Source organism: Pleurodeles waltl, chromosome 3_1, assembly GCF_031143425.1.
Source record: "Pleurodeles waltl isolate 20211129_DDA chromosome 3_1, aPleWal1.hap1.20221129, whole genome shotgun sequence".
Lineage (NCBI taxonomy): Eukaryota > Metazoa > Chordata > Amphibia > Caudata > Salamandridae > Pleurodeles > Pleurodeles waltl.
In genome coordinates, this window is record NC_090440.1 from 182,288,422 (window position 1) to 182,314,619 (window position 26,198).

Sequence of the window (26,198 nt, forward strand, 5' to 3'; positions counted from 1 at the left end):
AGCTATTGCAGAACATGCGAATCTACTGCGACTGATGCCACGAACAGATGTACACTGGGTAAGTGACATTTTCATTCCAAAGGGAGAGGGTGTTACCCCCTTCTTCCAAAGGAAATCCTTTGTTCTGCCTTCCTCGGCTTGAGCTGGTCAAGCAGCAGGATGGCAGAAACCTGTCTGAGGGGTGGCAGCAGCGTAGGCTGTCTGGAAAACTCCAGAAAGCTGTTAGGAGCAATGCTGGGGGTCCTCAAAGGAGCCCCTAAAGTACATGGAATCATACTTCCAATACTGGCAACAGTATTGGGTTATAGTTCCGACATGTTTAGTACCAAACATGCCTAGGTTCGGAGTTACCATTATGTAGCTGGACTTAGTTAGTGACCTATGTCCAGTACACACATAAAATGGCATCCTCCTACTCACAAAGTCCATGAAAATGGAGCAGGAGTTCGTGAGGGCATCTCTGCTCATGCAGGGGTGCCCTCACACACAGGTGCCTGCACCCTGCCCTCTGGGCTAGGAGGGCCTACCGTAGGGGTGGCTTACAGTGACCTGGTGCAGTGATCTGTAGTGAAAAGGGTACATGCACTTTTCAGAACAGTCTGCAGGGGGAAATGTGCTACTGCAGTTTTGAGACAAGTACTCAACTTACAGTTCCAGACTCTGTGGGTCAGGATGTCCTCTGATCAAGGTTCAAGATGACCCCAACTATACACCACCAGAAACACGGGGCCGGCTGGTTACAAAGGTCAAAGTTGGTGTTTTGTTTAGAATGGGATCCTATGGAAACCAGGGGCACTCGTAAACAGATCTGCTGGCAAGTAAATACCTGAGACCTTTGAGGACAGACCTGTGTGGTTTAGTTGAGCACTGGGGAGAGGGGGGGGGTATTCTATGGCAGAAGGTTAGCACCAAACACCCATCCTCAGCGGCACATGGGCGGCAAGGTGCAGGGTGCAAACGCAGCATCGGGCTCCAAATGCTTTTCAGTAGAGGGACTCCAGGGGTCACAAAGTTGCTACAATCTGGCTCCAGGGGGATGGTTGCTGAAAATAAAAGGTTGGACAAGGAGGAGGGCCACCTGCTGAACGTTGCTGGACCGTCTGGTGGATTCCCCAAGGCCAGGGGGCTGCAAGGGTGCCTTTGGGTGTCTGGTATCTTCATCCGGTTCTCTCACAGTCAGGGAGTACTCTGGGTTTAGGCTGCAGTCATTTTCGTGTTGGCCAGGAGGGGTCAACTCAGGGTGGACACAGTCGGAATCTCCTGGGGGCCTGCTGTGGGCCGCCAAAACACGTGCTGTGGGTGTTGGGTGCAGAGTGGGCAGGAGTTGTGGATCTGGGGCAGTTCAAGAGTCCTTCTTGGGCATTCTTGTAGACAGGGCTGCTGTCCTCAGGAGTATTTGATCCTCTGGTGGGCAGGCAGTCCTCTGGGGGTTTGTAGAGGTCGCTGGTTCTGCAGGAAGCATCACCTTTTTGTAGCAGGGCTTCTGAAACTGCAGACAGGCGGGTGGCTGGGGCCAGGTCAGTTGGTGTCCGGAGTCTTCTCTGCTGAGGTCTGCTTAGCAGTCTTTCTTCTTGCTTCTTTCTTCTTTTCTTCTTGAGGTCGCCAGGAATCTTGTGAGCTAGGTTCAGGGTTGCCCATAAATCATAGATTTAGGGGGGTTACAAGGGTCAGAGGGCAGTAGCCAATGGCTACTGTTTCTGAGGGTGGCTACACCCATCCTGTGCCCACTTCCTTTGGAGTGGGGTGGGGGGGGGGGGGGGCAGCACATTCCTAACCCTATTGTACTCCAAGATGTAGGATTCTGCAGGGAGGAAGTCACTTCAGTTCTGGACACCTTAGGTGTGGTCTTAGCTGTAGTGGTCACTCCTCCTTGTTTTTCCTAATTTTCCCGTCGGACTTGCACCAAAAGTGGGTCTTCATTGGGGGGTGGGGGGTCCTGAGCCGTTGACTCTCACTGCCAAGTGTTGCAGTTCCTTCACCCAGAGCAGGCTTTCTTTCTGACTTCAGAGGGCACAAATGCCCTCACCCCATGGGGGTCAGAAACTTGTCTTTTAATGGCAGGCTGGCACAGACTGGTCAACCTTACTCTAAAGGGTTGGTTTAAATACAGGGTTCATCTTTAAGATGCCCTTTTGGCCCATTGTACAATAAATCCAACCCAGGCATCAGTGTGGGCTTATTTTGCTGAGAAGTTTGATAACAAACTTCCCAGCCTTTAGTGAAGCCATCATGGTGCTGTGGAGTTCGTAATGACAAACTCCCAGCCGATGTAATTAATATGGCCAAACTGCACTTACAATGCCTAAGAATGGACGTAGACACTGTAGGGGTATTTTTCTCATGCAGCTATGCCCTCACCTGTGGTATATTGCACCCTGCCTTAGGGCGGTAAGGCCTGCTAGAGGGGTGGCTTGCCTATGCCACAGGCAGTGATTGGTGAGCATGGCACCCTGAGAGGGATGACATGTTGACTTTACCTTTTTCTCCCAACCAGCACACACAGTCTGTAATGGCAGTGTGCATGTGCTTGGTGAGGGGTCCCTTAGGGTGTTACAATACATGCTGCAGCCCTTAGGGACCCTCCCTGGTCACAGAGCCCTTGGTACCACTGGTATCTTTTACAAGGGACTTAGATGTGTGCCAGGGGTGTGCCAATTGTGGGAACAATGGTGCAGTTTAGGGAAAGAACACTGGTGCTGGGGCCTGGGTAGCAGGACCCCCGCACACTCTGTCAAGTCGCATCGATTTCGGGCAAAAAGTGTGGGAGGTTGTAACCATCCCAAAAGGGGCACTCTCCTGCAGTGGTCTCATCTGATTTCATGTCTGTGCATGAGAAGTGTGTAACAAATAGTGAGGGAGCCCACAGAACTGTCTTCCGGGATACTGAACATTATGGCTCTGTGTCTCGGAACTGTTTCTGATGAGTGCAGAGCAGGGGAAAGGGGACATCCAAGGATCACCATGCTGGATCCAGGGGCACAGTAGTGTTCGTGAATTAGGTTCAGGGTTACTGCAACCATGACTTCAAAGCTAGGTAGATCTCCAGAACTGTAAGGGATAGAGAGATGGTTTTGGGGTCACCTGATTGGCAAAAAAGGTGCCCTGGTGCTAAATATCTTGTAGTGAGTTGGTTGAAACATTCATTGGCTTCTAAATAAATAGCCAGGTTTTAAGTTATTTTCAAAACATTAGGTGATTAGTGACTGTTTGCATATGAAGTGGGAGGATGTTCTAGATTTTGCTGATCTGGTAGACAAATTACTTATTGTCGCATTTTTTATTTTTGGTAGTTAGTAGAGACGAGCTAGGAGTGAACTGGACCTTTTTCTGGTCTCCCTTTTGGAAAGACTCCTGCTCTTCATGATAGGTGCAGCATCTAAGCTTCTAAGCAGGTCAAACAAAATGGTCTGTCCCGAGCCTCAAAAGAAAGCAATAGGGCCATGTCTCTGGTAAAACATCAGTTTGTCACACATCAGTTCTTTTTGTGACATCCAGAATGGTGCAAAGACCTTAGCCCATGTATAAGGTCCCTGGCTGCAAACTCGAGCTAACCAAAGTCTTGGCTATTTGCAGAATTCACAATTTCACTCCAGTCTTAAGGGAGCTGGAATAAAGGAGCATTGTTTGCCCTTCTGAAATCTACATGCATCTGCTCCTTTTCATGTTACACAAACCTTCTATCTTACATCCAAAACAGATTCTGTATCTGCCATTACTGGATATTTTTTCTGCTCTTAAAACATTTTGCAACAGCTGCTGTGTTGAGTTTCTTCTAACTTTTCTAGCAGGCTCTTTGAAGGGACAAAATACATAGAGAAATTTCATGACCTAGTCTCAGTGAGCTAAATGCTTGCTGCTGACATCTGTGATCTACAGTTCCTGGAAAAATACGGGCATTGAGTTAGACCTCCTGTAGGAAGTTGGCTCTGTATGTGCTATTTCAAAGTAAGGAATAGCATGCACAGAGTCCAAGGGTTCCCCTTAGAGGTAAAATAGTGGTAAAAATAGATAATACTAATGCTCTATTTTGTGGTAGTGTGGTCGAGCAGTAGGCTTATCCAAGGAGTAGTGTTAAGCATTTGTTGTACATACACATAGACAATAAATGAAGTACACACACTCAGAGACAAATCCAGCCAATAGGTTTTTGTATAGAAAAATATCTTTTCTTAGTTTATTTTAAGAACCACAGGTTCAAATTCTACATGTAATATCTCATTCGAAAGGCATTGCAGGTAAGTACTTTAGGAACTTCAAATCATCAAAATTGCATGTATACTTTTCAAGTTATTCACAAATAGCTGTTTTAAAAGTGGACACTTAGTGCAATTTTCACAGTTCCTAGGGGAGGTAAGTATTTGTTAGGTTAACCAGGTAAGTAAGACACTTACAGGGCTTAGTTCTTGGTCCAAGGTAGCCCACCGTTGGGGGTTCAGAGCAACCCCAAAGTCACCACACCAGCAGCTCAGGGCCGGTCAGGTGCAGAGTTCAAAGTGGTGCCCAAAACACATAGGCTAGAATGGAGAGAAGGGGGTGCCCCGGTTCCGGTCTGCTTGCAGGTAAGTACCCGCGTCTTCGGAGGGCAGACCAGGGGGGTTTTGCAGGGCACCGGGGGGGACACAAGTCCACACAGAAATTTCACCCTCAGCAGCGCGGGGGCGGCCGGGTGCAGTGTAGAAACAAGCGTCGGGTTCGCAATGTTAGTCTATGAGAGATCTCGGGATCTCTTCAGCGCTGCAGGCAGGCAAGGGGGGGGTTCCTCGGGGAAACCTCCACTTGGGCAAGGGAGAGGGACTCCTGGGGGTCACTTCTCCAGTGAAAGTCCGGTCCTTCAGGTCCTGGGGGCTGCGGGTGCAGGGTCTTTCCCAGGCGTCGGGACTTTGGATTCAAAGAGTCGCGGTCAGGGGAAGCCTCGGGATTCCCTCTGCAGGCGGCGCTGTGGGGGCTCAGGGGGGACAGGTTTTGGTACTCACAGTATCAGAGTAGTCCTGGGGTCCCTCCTGAGGTGTTGGATCTCCACCAGCCGAGTCGGGGTCGCCGGGTGCAGTGTTGCAAGTCTCACGCTTCTTGCGGGGAGCTTGCAGGGTTCTTTAAAGCTGCTGGAAACAAAGTTGCAGCTTTTCTTGGAGCAGGTCCGCTGTCCTCGGGAGTTTCTTGTCTTTTCGAAGCAGGGGCAGTCCTCAGAGGATGTCGAGGTCGCTGGTCCCTTTGGAAGGCGTCGCTGGAGCAGGATCTTTGGAAGGCAGGAGACAGGCCGGTGAGTTTCTGGAGCCAAGGCAGTTGTCGTCTTCTGGTCTTCCTCTGCAGGGGTTTTCAGCTAGGCAGTCCTTCTTCTTGTAGTTGCAGGAATCTAATTTTCTAGGGTTCAGGGTAGCCCTTAAATACTAAATTTAAGGGCGTGTTTAGGTCTGGGGGGTTAGTAGCCAATGGCTACTAGCCCTGAGGGTGGGTACACCCTCTTTGTGCCTCCTCCCAAGGGGAGGGGGTCACAATCCTAACCCTATTGGGGGAATCCTCCATCTGCAAGATGGAGGATTTCTAAAAGTCAGAGTCACCTCAGCTCAGGACACCTTAGGGGCTGTCCTGACTGGCCAGTGACTCCTCCTTGTTTTTCTCATTATTTTCTCCGGCCTTGCCGCCAAAAGTGGGGCCTGGCCGGAGGGGGCGGGCAACTCCACTAGCTGGAGTGTCCTGCTGGGTTGGCACAAAGGAGGTGAGCCTTTGAGGCTCACCGCCAGGTGTGACAATTCCTGCCTGGGGGAGGTGTTAGCATCTCCACCCAGTGCAGGCTTTGTTACTGGCCTCAGAGTGACAAAGGCACTCTCCCCATGGGGCCAGCAACATGTCTCGGTTTGTGGCAGGCTGCTAAAACTAGTCAGCCTACACAGATAGTCGGTTAAGTTTCAGGGGGCACCTCTAAGGTGCCCTCTGGGGTGTATTTTACAATAAAATGTACACTGGCATCAGTGTGCATTTATTGTGCTGAGAAGTTTGATACCAAACTTCCCAGTTTTCAGTGTAGCCATTATGGTGCTGTGGAGTTCGTGTTTGACAGACTCCCAGACCATATACTCTTATGGCTACCCTGCACTTACAATGTCTAAGGTTTTGTTTAGACACTGTAGGGGTACCATGCTCATGCACTGGTACCCTCACCTATGGTATAGTGCACCCTGCCTTAGGGCTGTAAGGCCTGCTAGAGGGGTGTCTTACCTATACTGCATAGGCAGTGAGAGGCTGGCATGGCACCCTGAGGGGAGTGCCATGTCGACTTACTCATTTTGTCCTCACTAGCACACACAAGCTGGCAAGCAGTGTGTCTGTGCTGAGTGAGAGGTCTCCAGGGTGGCATAAGACATGCTGCAGCCCTTAGAGACCTTCCTTGGCATCAGGGCCCTTGGTACTAGAAGTACCAGTTACAAGGGACTTATCTGAATGCCAGGGTGTGCCAATTGTGGATACAATGGTACATTTTAGGTGAAGGAACACTGGTGCTGGGGCCTGGTTAGCAGGGTCCCAGCACACTTCTCAGTCAAGTCAGCATCAGTATCAGGCAAAAAGTGGGGGGTAACTGCAACAGGGAGCCATTTCTTTACACAAGCCCCCCCCAGCCCACAGGCCAGGAGACTCAGCCCAAGCTGGGAGAGTCTTCCTAGTCTGTCAGGCGAGGAAGAGTAGGAGAAATAGGCTGGTTAGTTGCAGGGCCTACTCTGCCTTACATCCTTCTGTTCAGGTCATTCCCTTTTGGGGAACTGACCCACTTCCACAGTGATAGGACCTAGTCTGAATTGCCTCTTGTCTGCCTCTTCAATGTCTCCACCCATTCTTTCTATTTTGGTCTTAGAGGTGTCCACCTCTGCTAACCTTATCTTGGCCAGGGTCACCCCTAGCTTACCCAGAGAGGTTACCCAGAGCTGGAGTAACCCCACCATGACCAATAGGGTCAGGGGGCCTAACTTGCTATTTGGCATGGGGTCAGACCACCATGCTAAGGATAGTGCAGCCATAAAGGCTAACACCCAGCAGAGGCCACTGACAGCTGTCAGGGCCCAGAACCACACCTTTAGCTCTTCACCTAAAAGGGAAGGGGCTAAGTTACAGGCTTCTTTGGGTTCAGGTTGCCTGTCTGCTGTATTAGAGTGGGGGGTTACCACATCTTGTAGTAAACACCCTTCTTCCACTCTTTCTTCTGTTAGCTGAGGAGCCACCCACTCAGGTTTAACAGTTGCCTGACTAGCCAGGACTTCTTGTGGGTCAGGTTGGACTTTATCAGGGCCATTTTTGGAGTTCTCCCCTACTGGAGCAGAATCTCCTTGGCTTGCTGTAACCTTGGCTAAAGGTTGTCCACCCTTCCTACTCTGTTTTCTTTTCTTCTTCTTCTGGGGCCTGCTTGCATTTACTGCAGAGGCAGGACTTCCAGAATCCTTGGGAGAGGACTGGCACTGGACCAGTTCCTCTCTTGGGCTCTGACTAACCTCTGGGTAGTCATTTCCAAGGAGACAATCAAGGGGGAGGTCTGTACTGACTACTACCCTTCTCCAGCTAAGAGTGCCACCCACTTCTATGGGCACTAAAGCCACAGGCCTCTTAGTGACCCTGTCTAGGCTAACTCTTACCCTGGCAGTCTCACCTGGGATGTACTGGTTTGAGAGCACCAGCCTGTCATGCACAATAGTGTGACTGGCACAAGTGTCTCTCAGGGCAGTGGTTGGGATTCCATTCACCAGTAGGTGGTGGAAGTGTCTGCTTCCCTCTGGAATCTCCAACTCACCTGTTGGGCCCTGTTTCCAGTTGAAGGCTAGGAAGACCTCCTCATCTGAGGAGTCATCTCCCATGGCTACACTGGTTACCCCAGGAATTTTGTTCTGGGGTTTGTTTTTGGGACAAGAAGTGTCCTTGGTGTGGTGCCCAGACTGTTTACAGTTGTGGCACCATGCCTTAGTGGCATCCCAGTTCTTACCCTGGTACCCACCTTTGTTTTGGGTTGTGTCCTGGGGCCCACCCACCTGTTCTGGTTTTTGGGGGCCTACAGAGGACTCTTTTTCTTTGTTTCTAGTGTCACCCACTTCCTCCTGGGGAGTTTTTGTAACCCCTTTCTTTTGGTCACCCCCAGTGGAAGTTTTGGTTACCCTAGTCTTGACCCAGTGGTCTGCCTTCTTTCCCAATTCTTGGGGAGAAATTGGACCTAGGTCTACCAGATACTGATGCAACTTTTCATTGAAGCAGTTACTTAAAATGTGTTCTTTCATAAACAAATTATAAAGCCCAACATAGTCACACACTTCATTTCCAGTTAACCAACCATCTAGTGTTTTTACTGAGTAGTCTACAAAATCAACCCAGGTCTGGCTCGAGGATTTTTGAGCCCCCCTGAATCTAATTCTATACTCCTCAGTGGAGAATCCAAAGCCCTCAATCAGGGTACCCTTCATGAGGTCATAAGATTCTGCATCTTTTCCAGAGAGTGTGAGGAGTCTATCCCTACACTTTCCAGTGAACATTTCCCAAAGGAGAGCACCCCAGTGAGATCTGTTCACTTTTCTGGTTACACAAGCCCTCTCAAAAGCTGTGAACCATTTGGTGATGTCATCACCATCTTCATATTTTGTTACAATCCCTTTGGGGATTTTTAGAATGTCAGGAGAATCTCTGACCCTATTTAAGTTGCTGCCACCATTGATGGGACCTAGGCCCATCTCTTTTCTTTCCCTTTCTATGGCTAGGAGCTGCTTTTCCAAAGCCAATCTTTTGACCATCCTGGCTAACTGGATGTCCTCTTCACTGGGGTTATCCTCAGTGATTTCAGAGGTGTTGGTCTCTCCTGTGAGGGAACCAGCATCTCTGACTATTATTTTTGGAGTCAGGGTTTGAGGGACCCTGTTCTCCCTAGATAGGACTGGTAGGGGGGAATTTTCCTCCAAGTCACTATCCTCTTCCTCTGAGTTGCCACCCTCAGAGGGGTTGGCCTTTTCAAACTCTGCCAAAAGCTCCTGGAGCTGTATTTTGGTAGGTTTGGGGCCCATTGTTATTTTCTTTATTTTACAGAGTGACCTTAGCTCCCTCATCTTAAGATGGAGGTAAGGTGTGGTGTCGAGTTCCACCACAGTCACATCTGTGCTAGACATTTTGCTTCTAGAAGTTGGAATACTTTTTAAGAATCTACAACTGGTTCTAGAATCTAATTCAAACTTTTACAAACTTTTAAACTCTAAAAGAAATGCTAAACAGGATCTAACACAAGGCCCTAGCAGGTCTTTTAAGAATTTAGAAAACTTTTCAAATTGCAAAAATCAATTTCTAATGACAATTTTGGAATTTGTCGTGTGATCAGGTATTGGCTGAGTAGTCCAGCAAATGCAAAGTCTTGTACCCCACCGCTGATCCACCAATGTAGGAAGTTGGCTCTGTATGTGCTATTTCAAAGTAAGGAATAGCATGCACAGAGTCCAAGGGTTCCCCTTAGAGGTAAAATAGTGGTAAAAATAGATAATACTAATGCTCTATTTTGTGGTAGTGTGGTCGAGCAGTAGGCTTATCCAAGGAGTAGTGTTAAGCATTTGTTGTACATACACATAGACAATAAATGAAGTACACACACTCAGAGACAAATCCAGCCAATAGGTTTTTGTATAGAAAAATATCTTTTCTTAGTTTATTTTAAGAACCACAGGTTCAAATTCTACATGTAATATCTCATTCGAAAGGCATTGCAGGTAAGTACTTTAGGAACTTCAAATCATCAAAATTGCATGTATACTTTTCAAGTTATTCACAAATAGCTGTTTTAAAAGTGGACACTTAGTGCAATTTTCACAGTTCCTAGGGGAGGTAAGTATTTGTTAGGTTAACCAGGTAAGTAAGACACTTACAGGGCTTAGTTCTTGGTCCAAGGTAGCCCACCGTTGGGGGTTCAGAGCAACCCCAAAGTCACCACACCAGCAGCTCAGGGCCGGTCAGGTGCAGAGTTCAAAGTGGTGCCCAAAACACATAGGCTAGAATGGAGAGAAGGGGGTGCCCCGGTTCCGGTCTGCTTGCAGGTAAGTACCCGCGTCTTCGGAGGGCAGACCAGGGGGGTTTTGCAGGGCACCGGGGGGGACACAAGTCCACACAGAAATTTCACCCTCAGCAGCGCGGGGGCGGCCGGGTGCAGTGTAGAAACAAGCGTCGGGTTCGCAATGTTAGTCTATGAGAGATCTCGGGATCTCTTCAGCGCTGCAGGCAGGCAAGGGGGGGGTTCCTCGGGGAAACCTCCACTTGGGCAAGGGAGAGGGACTCCTGGGGGTCACTTCTCCAGTGAAAGTCCGGTCCTTCAGGTCCTGGGGGCTGCGGGTGCAGGGTCTTTCCCAGGCGTCGGGACTTTGGATTCAAAGAGTCGCGGTCAGGGGAAGCCTCGGGATTCCCTCTGCAGGCGGCGCTGTGGGGGCGCAGGGGGGACAGGTTTTGGTACTCACAGTATCAGAGTAGTCCTGGGGTCCCTCCTGAGGTGTTGGATCTCCACCAGCCGAGTCGGGGTCGCCGGGTGCAGTGTTGCAAGTCTCACGCTTCTTGCGGGGAGCTTGCAGGGTTCTTTAAAGCTGCTGGAAACAAAGTTGCAGCTTTTCTTGGAGCAGGTCCGCTGTCCTCGGGAGTTTCTTGTCTTTTCGAAGCAGGGGCAGTCCTCAGAGGATGTCGAGGTCGCTGGTCCCTTTGGAAGGCGTCGCTGGAGCAGGATCTTTGGAAGGCAGGAGACAGGCCGGTGAGTTTCTGGAGCCAAGGCAGTTGTCGTCTTCTGGTCTTCCTCTGCAGGGGTTTTCAGCTAGGCAGTCCTTCTTCTTGTAGTTGCAGGAATCTAATTTTCTAGGGTTCAGGGTAGCCCTTAAATACTAAATTTAAGGGCGTGTTTAGGTCTGGGGGGTTAGTAGCCAATGGCTACTAGCCCTGAGGGTGGGTACACCCTCTTTGTGCCTCCTCCCAAGGGGAGGGTGTCACAATCCTAACCCTATTGGGGGAATCCTCCATCTGCAAGATGGAGGATTTCTAAAAGTCAGAGTCACCTCAGCTCAGGACACCTTAGGGGCTGTCCTGACTGGCCAGTGACTCCTCCTTGTTTTTCTCATTATTTTCTCCGGCCTTGCCGCCAAAAGTGGGGCCTGGCCGGAGGGGGCGGGCAACTCCACTAGCTGGAGTGTCCTGCTGGGTTGGCACAAAGGAGGTGAGCCTTTGAGGCTCACCGCCAGGTGTGACAATTCCTGCCTGGGGGAGGTGTTAGCATCTCCACCCAGTGCAGGCTTTGTTACTGGCCTCAGAGTGACAAAGGCACTCTCCCCATGGGGCCAGCAACATGTCTCGGTTTGTGGCAGGCTGCTAAAACTAGTCAGCCTACACAGATAGTCGGTTAAGTTTCAGGGGGCACCTCTAAGGTGCCCTCTGGGGTGTATTTTACAATAAAATGTACACTGGCATCAGTGTGCATTTATTGTGCTGAGAAGTTTGATACCAAACTTCCCAGTTTTCAGTGTAGCCATTATGGTGCTGTGGAGTTCGTGTTTGACAGACTCCCAGACCATATACTCTTATGGCTACCCTGCACTTACAATGTCTAAGGTTTTGTTTAGACACTGTAGGGGTACCATGCTCATGCACTGGTACCCTCACCTATGGTATAGTGCACCCTGCCTTAGGGCTGTAAGGCCTGCTAGAGGGGTGTCTTACCTATACTGCATAGGCAGTGAGAGGCTGGCATGGCACCCTGAGGGGAGTGCCATGTCGACTTACTCATTTTGTCCTCACTAGCACACACAAGCTGGCAAGCAGTGTGTCTGTGCTGAGTGAGAGGTCTCCAGGGTGGCATAAGACATGCTGCAGCCCTTAGAGACCTTCCTTGGCATCAGGGCCCTTGGTACTAGAAGTACCAGTTACAAGGGACTTATCTGAATGCCAGGGTGTGCCAATTGTGGATACAATGGTACATTTTAGGTGAAGGAACACTGGTGCTGGGGCCTGGTTAGCAGGGTCCCAGCACACTTCTCAGTCAAGTCAGCATCAGTATCAGGCAAAAAGTGGGGGGTAACTGCAACAGGGAGCCATTTCTTTACACCTCCCTAACTGTTCTAAAACCTTGATTGCACAGCGTTAGCCAAAACATCCTAGTGTTTACTCAGTCCAGCTCACAGAAGACATCGGCCCAACATAGAGTCCTTGCCTATCACCATGTATCTGATAGAGACTTCTAGTTGCAGATCCTTTACCTTAGAATTTCCCCCAGGCGTCAGACTGGCTCCAGAGGTTTTTCTTCGAGCAATACCCTTGCGCGTCGGTCGTCTCCGCGGGCTTCGTAGTTGCCGTGATGACGTCCCTTTCATCTGAGCTGTTCTGGACACAGTGCAGTTTCGGGCTTATCCTCCCAAAAAGTGAGTCCAAGATATTCAGGCTATGATTCTGATCTTCTAGCCTCGGTCTTGGGATTCGGTGAGACTGACTCTGAGGCTGCTGGGCCTCATGGCCTCCTGCATCCTGCTAGTGACACATGCCAGATGGCTTATGCAGGCTCTGCAGTGGGACTTGAAGTTCCACTGGGCGCAGCATATGGGGAATCTCTCTGACATGGTCCAGATCTCGGAGGGGACTGCGAAAGACCTGCAGTAGTGGCTTTCGAATCTGCATTGGGTCCATAGCAGATCCTGTCCCTTACCCAGCCAGTTCTATTCATAGTGACAGATGCGTCACTTCTGGGTTGGGGCAGCTCCATGGGAGGGACGGAGATCAGAGGCCTCTGGTCTCCAACGGAGACTGGGCTCCATATCGATCTTCTGAAGCTCTGGGCGATCAGGCTTGCGGAAGGAGTAGGGTCCTTGACCCTTTGTCAGATGGCCCTACGCCTCTGGACATGGCTGGAACATCAGGGCATTACCCTGGTGGTTGAACATCTGCAGGTTCCCTCAACGCCAGAGCAGAAAAACTCAACTGTCGATGCATAGCCGATCACGAATGGCATCTCCATCTGGAGGTGGTGCAAGGTCTCTTTCAGCAGTGGGGAGAGTCTTGGTTAGATCTGTTTTCCTCCGCAGTGTCAGCTGTTTTGCGCTTTGGAGTTTCCAATACGTCACTCGCTCGGAGACTTTTTGTCTCGAGTGGAACTCCGTCCTCTTTTCCACCTTTACCACTTCTGCCCAGAGTTCTCAAGAAGATCAGGAATGACCGGGTCCAAGTCATGTTGGTGGCCCCGGAATAGGCACGGAAAGTATGGTATCCAGAGCTATTGAATATGGCCACCGATCCTCCACTCAGACTGCCTCTTTGGCGGATCTTCTGTCGCAGCAACAGGGGATGGTTCTCCACCCAAACCTGTCCAATCTCCGCCTTCATGCGTGGAGATTGAGCGGCAACAATTGACGACTTTTGATCTTCCACCCAAAGTGTTGATGTTATCTTGGCAGCCAGGCGTCCCTCCACCAAAACGGTATATGCCTGTTGTTGGCATAAATTTGTGGCATGGTGCACCAACAAATCTGTTAATCCCCTCTCTGCTCCTCTATCTGAGGTTCTTTTGTTCATTCTTTCTTTGGCCCAGCAGGGCTCTGCTTTGGGCACCCTTAAAGGGTATTTATCTGCCATTTCGACCTTTCTTAGGCTACCTGATCAGCCCTCACTGAAAATCTCCTATTGTGAATAGATTCCTTAAAGCTCTCACCCTTTTATTTCCTCCCACTCCATTTATCAGGCCTCAGTGGTACCTCAATCTTGTCCTTACTTACTTAATGTGTACTCCCTTTGAGCCAATGCACAATTGCCCTTTACGGCTCCCCACTTTCAAGACTGTCTTTATTGTTGTCATCACTTCTGCTCGTAGAGTGAGTGAGCTTCAAGCCCTTTCTTCCAGCCTCCATTCTTGTCTGTGCACCCTGATAAAATGGTGTTTCGCACTAGCCTTCCTTCCTTCCCAAGGTTATTACGCCTTTTCATGTAGGCTAGTCCATCACCTTGCCTACTTTTTATGCACCCCCACATCCCTCCCATGAGGAGGAGAGACTCCACCGTCTGGACCCAAAAAGAGCGTTGGCATTCTATCTTAAGTGTACCAAAGATTTCCGGGTGGACGATCAACTCTGTCGGGTATGTGGGTGCGAAGAAAGGGAAGGCAGTGCAAAAACGTACCATCTCTCGATGAGTGCTTCTTTGCATCAAGATGTGCTACGCTTTGACAAAGAAGCAACCCCCTGAGGGCTTGCCCGCTCATTCCACCAGAACAACTGCTGCTTCCACTGCGTTAGCGCGTGGAGTTCCTGTCCTGGATATCTGCCAGGCTGCTACGTGGGCATCCCTGCACACATTTGCAAAACACTACTGCCTGGACAGTCAGGTCTGTTGGGACAGCTACTTTGGTTGTTCGGTCCTGCAGGACGTCCTAGTATGATCTTGGTTAGCAGCCCACCTCCGAGTATGGCATTGCTTGGGTATCTATTCAAAGGTAAGGAATCTGCAACTAGAAGTCTCTATCAGATGTACAAGTTACTTACCTTCGGTAACGAAATATCTGGTAGAGACATATTCTAGTTGCAGATTCCTTACCAACCCACCCATCCTTCCCGCTTGCGGACTGATTTCTAGGGACAGGGATTCCCCATTGAGGTCCTTAGCTCTGGTGCACCAATCTCAGTGTTCTTAGTGGCTCTGCGCTTTGGCGTGGAAAATCGTTAAAAGAAGCTGACATCACTGTGCTGAGGCGGCGTCTCTGTACTACTCCCGACATCATCACGGCGACTACGACGCCCGCGGAGTCGACCGACGCCACCTATTGACATGCAAGGTTAGTGCTCGAAGAAAAATCTCTGCATCCAGTCTGACGCCTGGGGGAAATTCTAAGGTGAGGCATCTGCAACTAGAATATGTCTCTACCAGATATTTCGTTACCGAAGGTAAGTAACTTGTACATTATCTCGATTCATCTTGAGGAAAGTACCCGTCTCTTTGCAGGCCTTATACCTTAAAACCAAAGATGCACCTTAGTTACATAAACGAATTCACATCAGAGTTAAACAGAATCCATCTTACCATAAGCCTTTAGGGAACTCCACCTGCAGCAGGTATTATTGAAGTGTGGGAGACATAACTGTACTTGATTAACAATGAGGGGGGTTTTTGTAAGCATTTTGTAATGGTTTTCCCCCTGTATTCAATTGGTCCTGCTCTGTCAAATTTGGTCCAAAAAAAGAGTAGAAATAATTTAAAGAGGCAAAAATGTTGCAAAACCATGAAATGTATGTTTTCCTTGAATAAAAAGCATGCTTTGTTTTATTACTTATTTACAAATAATAACCTTTTCCCGATCCTCTAGAAAACAAAAGTACTTTCACAAAGGGAAACTTATCTGGGACGAGACCACATCTGATGGGAAATATGTGACTGAGAATTGCCATCCTCTTGAGGTATGTTCATCTCATAAAAGAAGAATTTTCTTGAGCAGATAACCTCTCAGATTGCTATGAATACTCACTAGTATTCTTGTCGTAATTCACAAACATTCTATCTTGGTTATGCCGCTCTATATATAGTCTGTACATACAAGACCGCTTTCCTCATGGAGTCACACTAACTTGTAGGTAAGGGTGCTTACACGTGCCCTAATAAACTCCATATTGCAGGCTCGTCAGGAAATGCCTTTAAGTGTAGATATGAGTAGTTCAGTGCTTTTATCAAGCGTTAATACACTGATAAGTGTTGGCAAAATTTCTAAGTCCAAATACTGGAGTTGTTGTTGTTAGGCTGCACAGTGTGTTTTGTGCTATTATGTGGTGTCCTTTATAAAGTGCAGTACCTCTGACTTTCTTTCCTAATGTCTGACTCTCAGTTTCAGTACTTTGTCTTTTCCTGTCTTAGTGCCTCTCTTTTGCTGTCCTAGTAAGGTATTGGGCAAGCCCCAGCAGCATCTTTTTATCCTAAAGGGAATTTCTTTCCTTAAATGTCGAAGTGTGTGTGCCTCCGTAAGATGTAAAAAGGGAGTATGTTTTGAAACCATTTCAAATGTTTGCGCAACCTGGCCGGGGAGATTGGGAATGTGTTCTTTGGGTGCTCCCATCTGACCGGGATTTTAGTGATCTTTAACCCCCTGCCGATTCTGTAAACTGTAGAGCATCTTAACAAATCTCTCTTCTATAGGAGGAATGTCCCTGCAAACAATATGCTAGGAGCTGAACAACTGAATTCCATTCTCACTATGAAAAGCCACATGGTGGCAAAGCAGTAAGACAACACTGAGTGGTGTAGTCAGTGGGACAGGGGCTGCATGTAGATGCGACTGCAGGAGAAATCCAGTCTGGATAGTGGAGTCCTGTTTTAGCAGGTCTGTCAGCACTGCTTGTAGGAAGTTGGCTCTGTATGCACTATTTCAAAGTAAGGAATAGTATGCACAGAGTCCAATGGTTCCCCTTAGAGGTAAGATAGTGGCAAAAAGAAATAATACTAATGCTCTATTGTGTGGTCGAGTAGTAGGCTTATCAAAGGAGTAGTGTTAAGCATTTGTTGTACATACACACAGGCAATAAATGAGGAACACACACTCAGACAATTCCAGGCCAATAGGTTTTTGTATAGAAAAATATATTTTCTTAGTTTATTTTAAGAACCACAGGTTCAAATTCTACATGTAATACTTTGCATGAAAGGTATTGCAGGTCAGTACTTTAGGAACTTTGAATAATCACAATAGCATATATACTTTTCAAATAAAATACATATAGCTATTTTAAAACTAGACACTAGTGCAATTTTCACTGTTCCTAGGGGAGGTAAGTAATTGTTAGTTCTTGCAGGTAAGTAAACCACCTACGGGGTTCAAGTTTGGGTCCAAGGTAGCCCACCGTTGGGGGTTCAGAGCAACCCCAAAGTTACCACACCAGCTGCTCAGGGCCGGTCAGGTGCAGAGTTCAAAGTGGTGCCCAAAACACATAGGCTTCAATGGAGAAGGGGGTGCCCCGGTTCCAGTCTGCCAGCAGGTAAGTACCCGCGTCTTTGGAGGGCAGACCAGAAGGGTTTTGTAGGGCACCGGGGGGGACACAAGTTAGCACAGAAAGTACACCCTCAGCAGCACGGGGGCGGCCGGGTGCAGTGTGCAAACACACGTCGGGTTTGTAATTGAAATCAATGGGAGACCAAGGGGTCTCTTCAGCGATGCAGGCAAGGGGGGGGGCTCCTCGGGGTAGCCACCACCTGGGCAAGGGAGAGGGCCTCCTGGGGGTCACTCCTGCACTGGAGTTCCGATCCTTAAGATCCTGGGGGCTGCGGGTGCAGGGTCTTTTCCAGGCGTCGGGATCTGAGAGTCAGGCAGTCGCGGTCAGGGGGAGCCTCGGGATTCCCTCTGCAGGCGTCTCTGTGGGGGCTCAGGGGGGACAACTTTGGTTACTCACAGTCTTGGAGTCACCGGAGGGTCCTCCCTGAAGTGTTGTTTCTCCACCCGACGAGTCGGGGTCGCCGGGTGCAGGGTTGCAAGTCTCACGCTTCTGGCGGGAAACGCTGTTGCCTATAAGTTGCTCCTTTGGAAACAAAGTTGCAGTCTTGGGTGAACAGGGCCGCTGTTCTCGGGAGTTTCTTGATCCTTTTAGAGCAGGGCAGTCCTCTGAGGATTCAGAGGTCGCTGGTCCTGGGGAAAGCGTCGCTGGAGCAGTTTTCTTCCGAAGGGGGGAGACAGGCCGGTAGAGCTGGGGCCAAAGCAGTTGGTGTCTCAGTCTTCTCTGCAGGGTTTTTCAGCTCAGCAGTCCTCTTCTTCTTAGGTTGCAGGAATCTGAGTTCCTAGGTTCAGGGGAGCCCTTAAATACTAAATTTAAGGGCGTGCTTAGGTCTTGGGGGTTAGTAGCCAATGGCTACTAGCCCTGAGGGTGGGTACACCCTCTTTGTGCCTCCTCCCAAGGGGAGTGGGTCACATTCCTATCCCTATTGGGGGAATCCTCCATCTGCAAGATGGAGGATTTCTAAAAGTCAGAGTCACCTCAGCTCAGGTTGCCTTAGGGGCTGTCCTGACTGGCCAGTGACTCCTCCTTGTTTTTCTCATTATCTCCTCCGGCCTTGCCGCCAAAAGTGGGGCCGTGGCCGGAGGGGGCGGGCAACTCCACTAGCTGGAATGCCCTGGGGTGCTGTAACAAAGGGGGTGAGCCTTTGAGGCTCACCGCCAGGTGTTACAGTTCCTGCAAGGGGGAGGTGATAAGCATCTCCACCAAGTACAGGCTTTGTTACTAGCCACAGAGTGACAAAGGGACTCTCCCCATGTGGCCAGCAACATGTCTCGAGTGTGGCAGGCTGCTAAAACCAGTCAGCCTACACGGGTAGTTGGTTAAGGTTTCAGGGGGCACCTCTAAGGTGCCCTCTGGGGTGTATTTTACAATAAAATGTACACGGGCATCAGTGTGCATTTATTGTGCTGAGAAGTTTGATACCAAACTTCCCAGTTTTCAGTGTAGCCATTATGGTGCTGTGGAGTTCGTGTTTGACAGACTCCCAGACCATATACTCTTATGGTTACCCTGCACTTACAATGTCTAAGGTTTTGCTTAGACACTGTAGGGGCACAGTGCTCATGCACTGGTGCCCTCACCAATGGTATAGTGCACCCTGCCTTAGGGCTGTAAGGCCTGCTAGAGGGGTGACTTATCTATACTGCATAGGCAGTGTGAGGTTGGCATGGCACCCTGAGGGGAGTGCCATGTCGACCTACTCGTTTTGTCCTCACCAGCACACACAAGCTGGCAAGCAGTGTGTCTGTGCTGAGTGAGGGGTCCCCAGGGTGGCATAAGATATGCTGCAGCCCTTTGAGACCTTCCCTGGCATCAGGGCCCTTGGTACCAGGGGTACCAGTTACAGGGGACTTACCTGGATGCCAGGGTGTGCCAATTGTGAAAACAAAAGTACAGGTTAGGGAAAGAACACTGGTGCTGGGGCCTGGTTAGCAGGCCTCAGCACACTTTCAATTCAAAACATAGCATCAGCAAAGGCAAAAAGTCAGGGGGTAACCATGCCAAGGAGGCATTTCCTTACACTGCTCGTTTAATTCCGTGGAAGTTTTCAGGAAAGTGTGGAGAGGAGTGCTGGCTCAGGCTTTGACTGTGTAGGACAGTGCCCATTTTGACATGGTCACCCACACGTTTTGCCTGCTACCTGATGCAATTCTGACTGAAAGTGCACTTGGGTTCCTTCTAACCAGGTGCCCAGTGCCAGATCTCTTTCTCTAAAATTTAGCAATTGTTCCTCAATTAGCCATACCTTTGGCACCCCCATACGTCCCTAGTAAATGGTACCACTTAGGCCTAGGGCATGGGTACCCAAGAGGGCCCCCAAGGGCTGCAGTATGTATTTTGCTACCTCCAGGGACCCCTCACCAAGCACATAGAGACTGCCATCACAGGCTGCATGTCTTGGTGCAGCTAAAAGTGAAAACACAACATGGCACAGAGCCTGTGTGACAGGCCCCTAATTCACCCCTACATCAGGCCTTGCAGCCATAAGTCAGGGTGCATTATATTGCATGTGAGGACATAGCTGCTGCAGGAGTAGATATACCTTGCTATTTCTTTGTTGATTCTTAGACACAGTGAGCGAACAGAAAAGACATGTTCGATGGAATCTGTCGCTGTAGATACGCATGTTTTGCAATAGCTCGCCATCTGGTGTTGGGCCGGAGTGCTACAAGTTGTTTTTCTTCGAAGAAGTCTTTCGAGTCACGGGACCGAGTGACTCCTCCTTTTGTCTCCATTGCGCATGGGCGTCGACTCCATCTTCGATTGTTTTTTTTCCGCCATCGGGTTCGGACGTGTTCCTGTCGCTCCGAGTTTCGGAACGGAAATATAGCTAATTTCGGAAGATTTTCGTCGGTATTGTTGCGTTCGGGGTCGGCGTAGTTAGATTCAACACCGCGTCTAAGATCGAAGAGCTCCGGTGCCCTTCGGGGTAATTTTTTCGATTCCCCCGTCGGGGCCTGGTCGGCCCGACCGCGTGCAGAAGAACGCCGATGGAACGGACCCCGTTCCGTTTCTGTCCCAAATGCCACAATAAATACCCCTATACAGACCAACACTTGGTCTGCAACCTGTGCCTGTCACCTGAGCACAGCGAAGACACCTGCGAGGCCTGTCGTGCGTTCCGGTCCCGAAAAACTCTCCGAGACCGTCGAGCCAGAAGACTTCAGATGGCGTCCGCGCCGACAGCCCACCGGGAGTTCGAGGAACAAGAAGAGGAGGGATCCTTTTCGATCCAAGAATCGGACTCCGAAGGATTCGACGATACACAAACCGTGAGTAGGACGTCGAAAACCACTCAAAAGAAGATTTACAAGGCCCAGGGGACGCCACTGCCATCAGGCCATGGCTCGACCCATAAATTCGGTGACCGACCGTCGGCACCGAAAACGGCCCAAACAGTGCCGAGATCGTCCGACTCCGGTCGAGACACCGGCACGCAGCCTTCTCGGGACCGAGAAAGTGCTGGAGACAAGCATCGACACCGAGATACCGGTGTAGACACGGCTCGACGCCGAGACAGCAGCACCGAAGAAGATCGACGCCGAGAGGTTTCGGCCCCGAAAAAGAAAAAAGTCACCTCGGAGCCGAAAAAAGATGCAGACAGGGTTTCGGTGCCAAAACAAACTGCAACCGACCCAGTTTCAGGCTCTTATACAGAAGAGCACTCGCTAACCTCCCAAATGCAAAAGCATAGGTTTGAGGAAGAACTACACTCAACGGATGTAGACCATACGCAAAAGCGTATTTTCATACAGCAGGGGACAGGAAAAATAAGCACCCTTCCCCCTATTAGAAGAAAGAGAAGATTGGAGTTCCAAACTGAACAAACACCACAAACAAAAGTGGTGAAAAAAGTTACCCCACCACCCGCTCCTCCACCTGTGATTAACGTCTCACCAGCACAAACTCCATCACATTCCCCAGCTCACACCACCATGAGCCAGGGTGACCAAGATCAAGACGCATGGGACTTATACGACGCCCCAGTGTCAGATAACAGTCCGGAGGCATACCCTACATCTCCACCAGAGGACAGCACTGCGTATTCTCAAGTGGTGGCTAGAGCAGCACAATTTCACAATGTAAGCCTCCACTCAGAACAGGTCGAGGATGACTTTTTATTCAACACACTCTCCTCCACCCACAGCTCCTACCAAAGCCTGCCTATGCTCCCTGGTATGCTCCGGCACGCAAAAGAAATCTTTAAGGAGCCGGTCAAAAGTAGGGCAATCACACCAAGAGTGGAAAAGAAGTATAAGGCGCCTCCTACAGACCCGGCTTTCATCACTACACAGCTGCCACCAGACTGTCGTTGTAGGAGCAGCTAGGAAAAGGGCCAACTCCCACACATCTGGAGATGCACCACCCCCAGATAAAGAAAGCCGCAAGTTCGATGCAGCTGGTAAAAGAGTCGCAGCACAAGCTGCAAACCAGTGGCGCATCGCTAACTCCCAGGCACTACTTGCGCGCTATGACAGAGCCCATTGGGATGAGATGCAACATCTCATTGACCATCTGCCCAAGGACCTACAAAATAGGGCAAAACAAGTGGTTGAGGAGGGACAGACCATTTCCAACAACCAAATCCGCTCCTCCATGGACGCTGCAGATACAGCTGCACGGACAATTAATACATCTGTAACTATCAGAAGGCATGCATGGCTCCGAACGTCTGGATTTAAACCAGAGATTCAGCAAGCAGTTCTCAATATGCCTTTTAACGAAAAAGAACTGTTCGGTCCAGAAGTGGACACAGCGATTGAGAAACTCAAAAAAGACACGGACACTGCTAAAGCCATGGGCGCACTCTACTCCCCGCAGAGCAGAGGGAATTACAGCACATTCCGTAAAACACCCTTTAGAGGGGGGTTTCGGGGTCAGAGCACACAAGCCAGCACCTCACAGGCAACACCGTCCAGTTACCAGGGACAGTACAGAGGAGGTTTTCGGGGACAATATAGAGGAGGGCAATTCCCTAGGAATAGAGGAAAATTTCAAAGCCCCAAAACCCCTACTACTAAGCAGTGACTCACATGTCACTCACCCCCTCCACACAACACCAGTGGGGGGAAGAATAAGTCATTATTACAAAGCATGGGAGGAAATCACTACAGACACTTGGGTTCTAGCAATTATCCAACATGGTTATTGCATAGAATTTCTACAATTCCCTCCAAACATACCACCAAAAGCACAAAATTTGACAAAACATCATTCCAATCTCCTGGAGATAGAAGTGCAGGCACTATTGCAAAAGAATGCAATCGAATTAGTGCCAAACCCACAAATAAACACAGGAGTTTACTCACTGTACTTTCTGATACCAAAGAAGGACAAAACGCTGAGACCAATCCTAGACCTCAGAATAGTGAACACATTCATCAAATCAGACCACTTTCACATGGTCACACTACAAGAAGTATTACCATTGCTAAAACTACACGACTACATGTCAACTTTAGACCTCAAGGACGCGTATTTCCATATACCAATACACCCATCGCACAGGAAATACCTAAGGTTTGTATTCAAAGGAATACATTACCAATTCAAGGTACTGCCTTTCGGATTAACAACCGCACCAAGAGTCTTTACCAAATGTCTAGCGGTAGTCGCTGCACACATCAGAAGGCAGCAAATACATGTGTTCCCATATCTAGACGACTGGCTAATCAAGGCCCATTCGTTAATAGAGTGCTCAAATCACACAAATCAGATCATACAAACCCTCTTCAAACTAGGGTTCACCGTCAACTTCACGAAATCCAACATTCTGCCGTGCAAGGTACAACAATACCTAGGAGCCATAATAGACACAACAAAAGGAGTAGCCACTCCAAGTCCACAAAGAATTCAAAATTTCAACACCATCATACAACGCATGTATCCAACACAAAAGATACAAGCAAAGATGATATTACAACTCCTAGGCATGATGTCTTCATGCATAGCCATTGTCCCAAACGCAAGACTGCACATGAGGCCCTTACAACAGTGCCTAGCATCACAGTGGTCTCAAGCACAGGGTCATCTTCTAGATCTGGTGTTAATAGACCGCCAAACTTACCTCTCGCTTCTGTGGTGGAACAACATAAATTTAAACAAGGGGCGGCCTTTCCAAGACCCAGTGCCACAATACGTAATAACAACAGATGCTTCCATGACAGGGTGGGGAGCACACCTCGATCAACACAGCATACAAGGACAATGGAACGTACATCAAACAAAACTGCATATAAATCACCTAGAACTACTAGCAGTTTTTCAAGCACTAAAAGCTTTCCAACCAATAATAGTTCACAAATACATTCTCGTCAAGACAGACAACATGACAACAATGTATTATCTAAACAAGCAAGGGGGGACACACTCCACGCAGTTAAGCCTGCTAGCACAAAAAATTTGGCGTTGGGCAATTCACAACCAAATTCGCCTAATAGCACAATTTATACCAGGGATCCAAAATCAACTCGCAGACAACCTCTCTCGAGATCACCAACAGGTCCACGAATGGGAAATTCACCCCCAAATTCTGAACACCTATTTCAAACTCTGGGGAACTCCTCAAATAGACTTGTTTGCGACGAAGGAGAACGCAAAATGCCAAAACTTCGCATCCAGATACCCACACAAACAGTCCCAAGGCAATGCCCTATGGATGAACTGGTCAGGGATATTTGCTTACGCTTTTCCTCCTCTCCCTCTCCTTCCTTACCTGGTTAACAAACTCAGTCAAAACAAACTCAAACTCATATTAATAGCACCAACTTGGGCAAGGCAACCCTGGTACACAACGCTGCTAGACCGATCAGTAGTACCCTACATCAAATTGCCCAACAGGCCAGATCTGTTGACACAACACAACCAAAAGATCAGACACCCAGATCCAGCATCGCTGAATCTAGCAATCTGGCTCCTGAGATCCTAGAGTTCGGGCACTTACAACTTACCCAAGAATGTATGGAAGTCATAAAGCAAGCCAGAAGGCCATCCACCAGGCACTGCTATGCAAGTAAATGGAAGAGGTTTGTTTGCTACTGCCATATTAATCAAATACAACCTTTACACACAACTCCAGAACATGTAGTGGGCTACTTGCTTCACTTACAAAAATCTAACCTGGCTTTCTCTTCCATTAAAATACACCTTGCAGCAATATCTGCATACCTGCAGACTACCTATTCAACTTCCCTATATAAGATACCCAGTCATTAAAGCATTCATGGAGGGCCTTAGGAGAATTATACCACCAAGAACACCACCTGTTCCTTCATGGAACCTAAATGTTGTCCTAACTAGACTTATGGGTCCACCTTTTGAACCCATGCACTCCTGCGAAATACAGTTCCTAACCTGGAAGGTTGCATTTCTCATCGCCATTACTTCCCAAAGAAGAGTAAGCGAGATTCAGGCGTTTACAATACAAGAACCTTTTATACAACTACACAAGAATAAGGTCGTCCTAAGGACTAATCCTAAATTTTTGCCAAAGGTTCTTTCACCGTTCCATCTAAATCAAACAGTGGAACTTCCAGTGTTCTTTCCACAGCCAGATACCGTAGCTGAAAGGGCACTGTAGGAAGTTGGCTCTGTATGTGCTATTTCAAAGTAAGGAATAGCATGCACAGAGTCCAAGGGTTCCCCTTAGAGGTAAAATAGTGGTAAAAATAGATAATACTAATGCTCTATTTTGTGGTAGTGTGGTCGAGCAGTAGGCTTATCCAAGGAGTAGTGTTAAGCATTTGTTGTACATACACATAGACAATAAATGAGGTACACACACTCAGAGACAAATCCAGCCAATAGGTTTTGTTATAGAAAAATATCTTTTCTTAGTTTATTTTAAGAACCACAGGTTCAAATTTAACATGTAATATCTTGTTTGAAAGGTATTGCAGGTAAGTACATTAGGAACTTTGAATCATTTCAATTGCATGTATACTTTTCAAGTTATTCACAAATAGCTATTTCAAAAGTGGACACTTAGTGCAATTTTCACAGTTCCTGGGGGAGGTAAGTTTTTGTTAGTTTTACCAGGTAAGTACGACACTTACAGGGTTCAGTTCTTGGTCCAAGGTAGCCCACCGTTGGGGGTTCAGAGCAACCCCAAAGTTACCACACCAGCAGCTCAGGGCCGGTCAGGTGCAGAGTTCAAAGTGGTGCCCAAAACGCATAGGCTTCAATGGAGAGAAGGGGGTGCCCCGGTTCCAGTCTGCCAGCAGGTAAGTACCCGCGTCTTCGGAGGGCAGACCAGGGGGGTTTTGTAGGGCACCGGGGGGGACACAAGCCCACACAGAAATTTCACCCTCAGCGGCGCGGGGGCGGCCGGGTGCAGTGTTAGAACAAGCGTCGGGTTCGCAATGGAAGTCAATGAGAGATCAAGGGATCTCTTCAGCGCTGCAGGCAGGCAAGGGGGGGCTTCCTCGGGGAAACCTCCACTTGGGCAAGGGAGAGGGACTCCTGGGGGTCACTTCTGCAGTGAAAGTCCGGTCCTTCAGGTCCTGGGGGCTGCGGGTGCAGGGTCTTTTCCAGGCGTCGGGACTTAGGTTTCAGAGAGTCGCGGTCAGGGGAAGCCTCGGGATTCCCTCTGCAGGCGGCGCTGTGGGGGCTCAGGGGGGACAGGTTTTGGTACTCACAGTCGTAGAGTAGTCCGGGGGTCCTCCCTGAGGTGTTGGTTCTCCACCAGCCGAGTCGGGGTCGCCGGGTGCAGTGTTGCAAGTCTCACGCTTCTTGCGGGGAGATTGCAGAGTTCTTTAAAGCTGCTCCTTTGGATAAAGTTGCAGTCTTTTTGGAGCAGGTCCGCTGTCCTCGGGAGTTTCTTGTCGTCGTCGAAGCAGGGCAGTCCTCAGAGGATTCAGAGGTCGCTGGTCCCTTTGGAAGGCGTCGCTGGAGCAGAGTTCTTTGGAAGGCAGGAGACAGGCCGGTGAGTTTCTGGAGCCAAGGCAGTTGTTGTCTTCTGGTCTTCCTCTGCAGGGGTTTTCAGCTAGGCAGTCCTTCTTCTTGTTGTTGCAGGAATCTAAATTCTTAGGTTCAGCGGAGCCCTTAAATACTAAATTTAAGGGCGTGTTTAGGTCTGGGGGGTTAGTAGCCAATGGCTACTAGCCCTGAGGGTGGGTACACCCTCTTTGTGCCTCCTCCCAAGGGGAGGGGGTCACATTCCTATCCCTATTGGGGGAATCCTCCTTCTACAAGATGGAGGATTTCTAAAAGTCAGAG

The 26,198-nt window shown here is 49.0% G+C and overlaps 1 protein-coding gene across 4 annotated transcripts in view; it reads left to right on the forward strand.

Moving 5' to 3' along the window:
- Nucleotides 1–26,198, forward strand: part of CLK3 (CDC like kinase 3) — a 211,341-nt gene that overhangs the window by 134,901 nt on the left and 50,242 nt on the right. For all 4 annotated transcript variants that reach the window (XM_069222125.1, XM_069222126.1, XM_069222127.1 and 1 more), the window contains one exon: nt 15,314–15,404. In XM_069222125.1, coding sequence (XP_069078226.1) covers nt 15,314–15,404 — 91 coding nt within the window. The remainder of the gene's footprint in view (nt 1–15,313; nt 15,405–26,198) is intronic.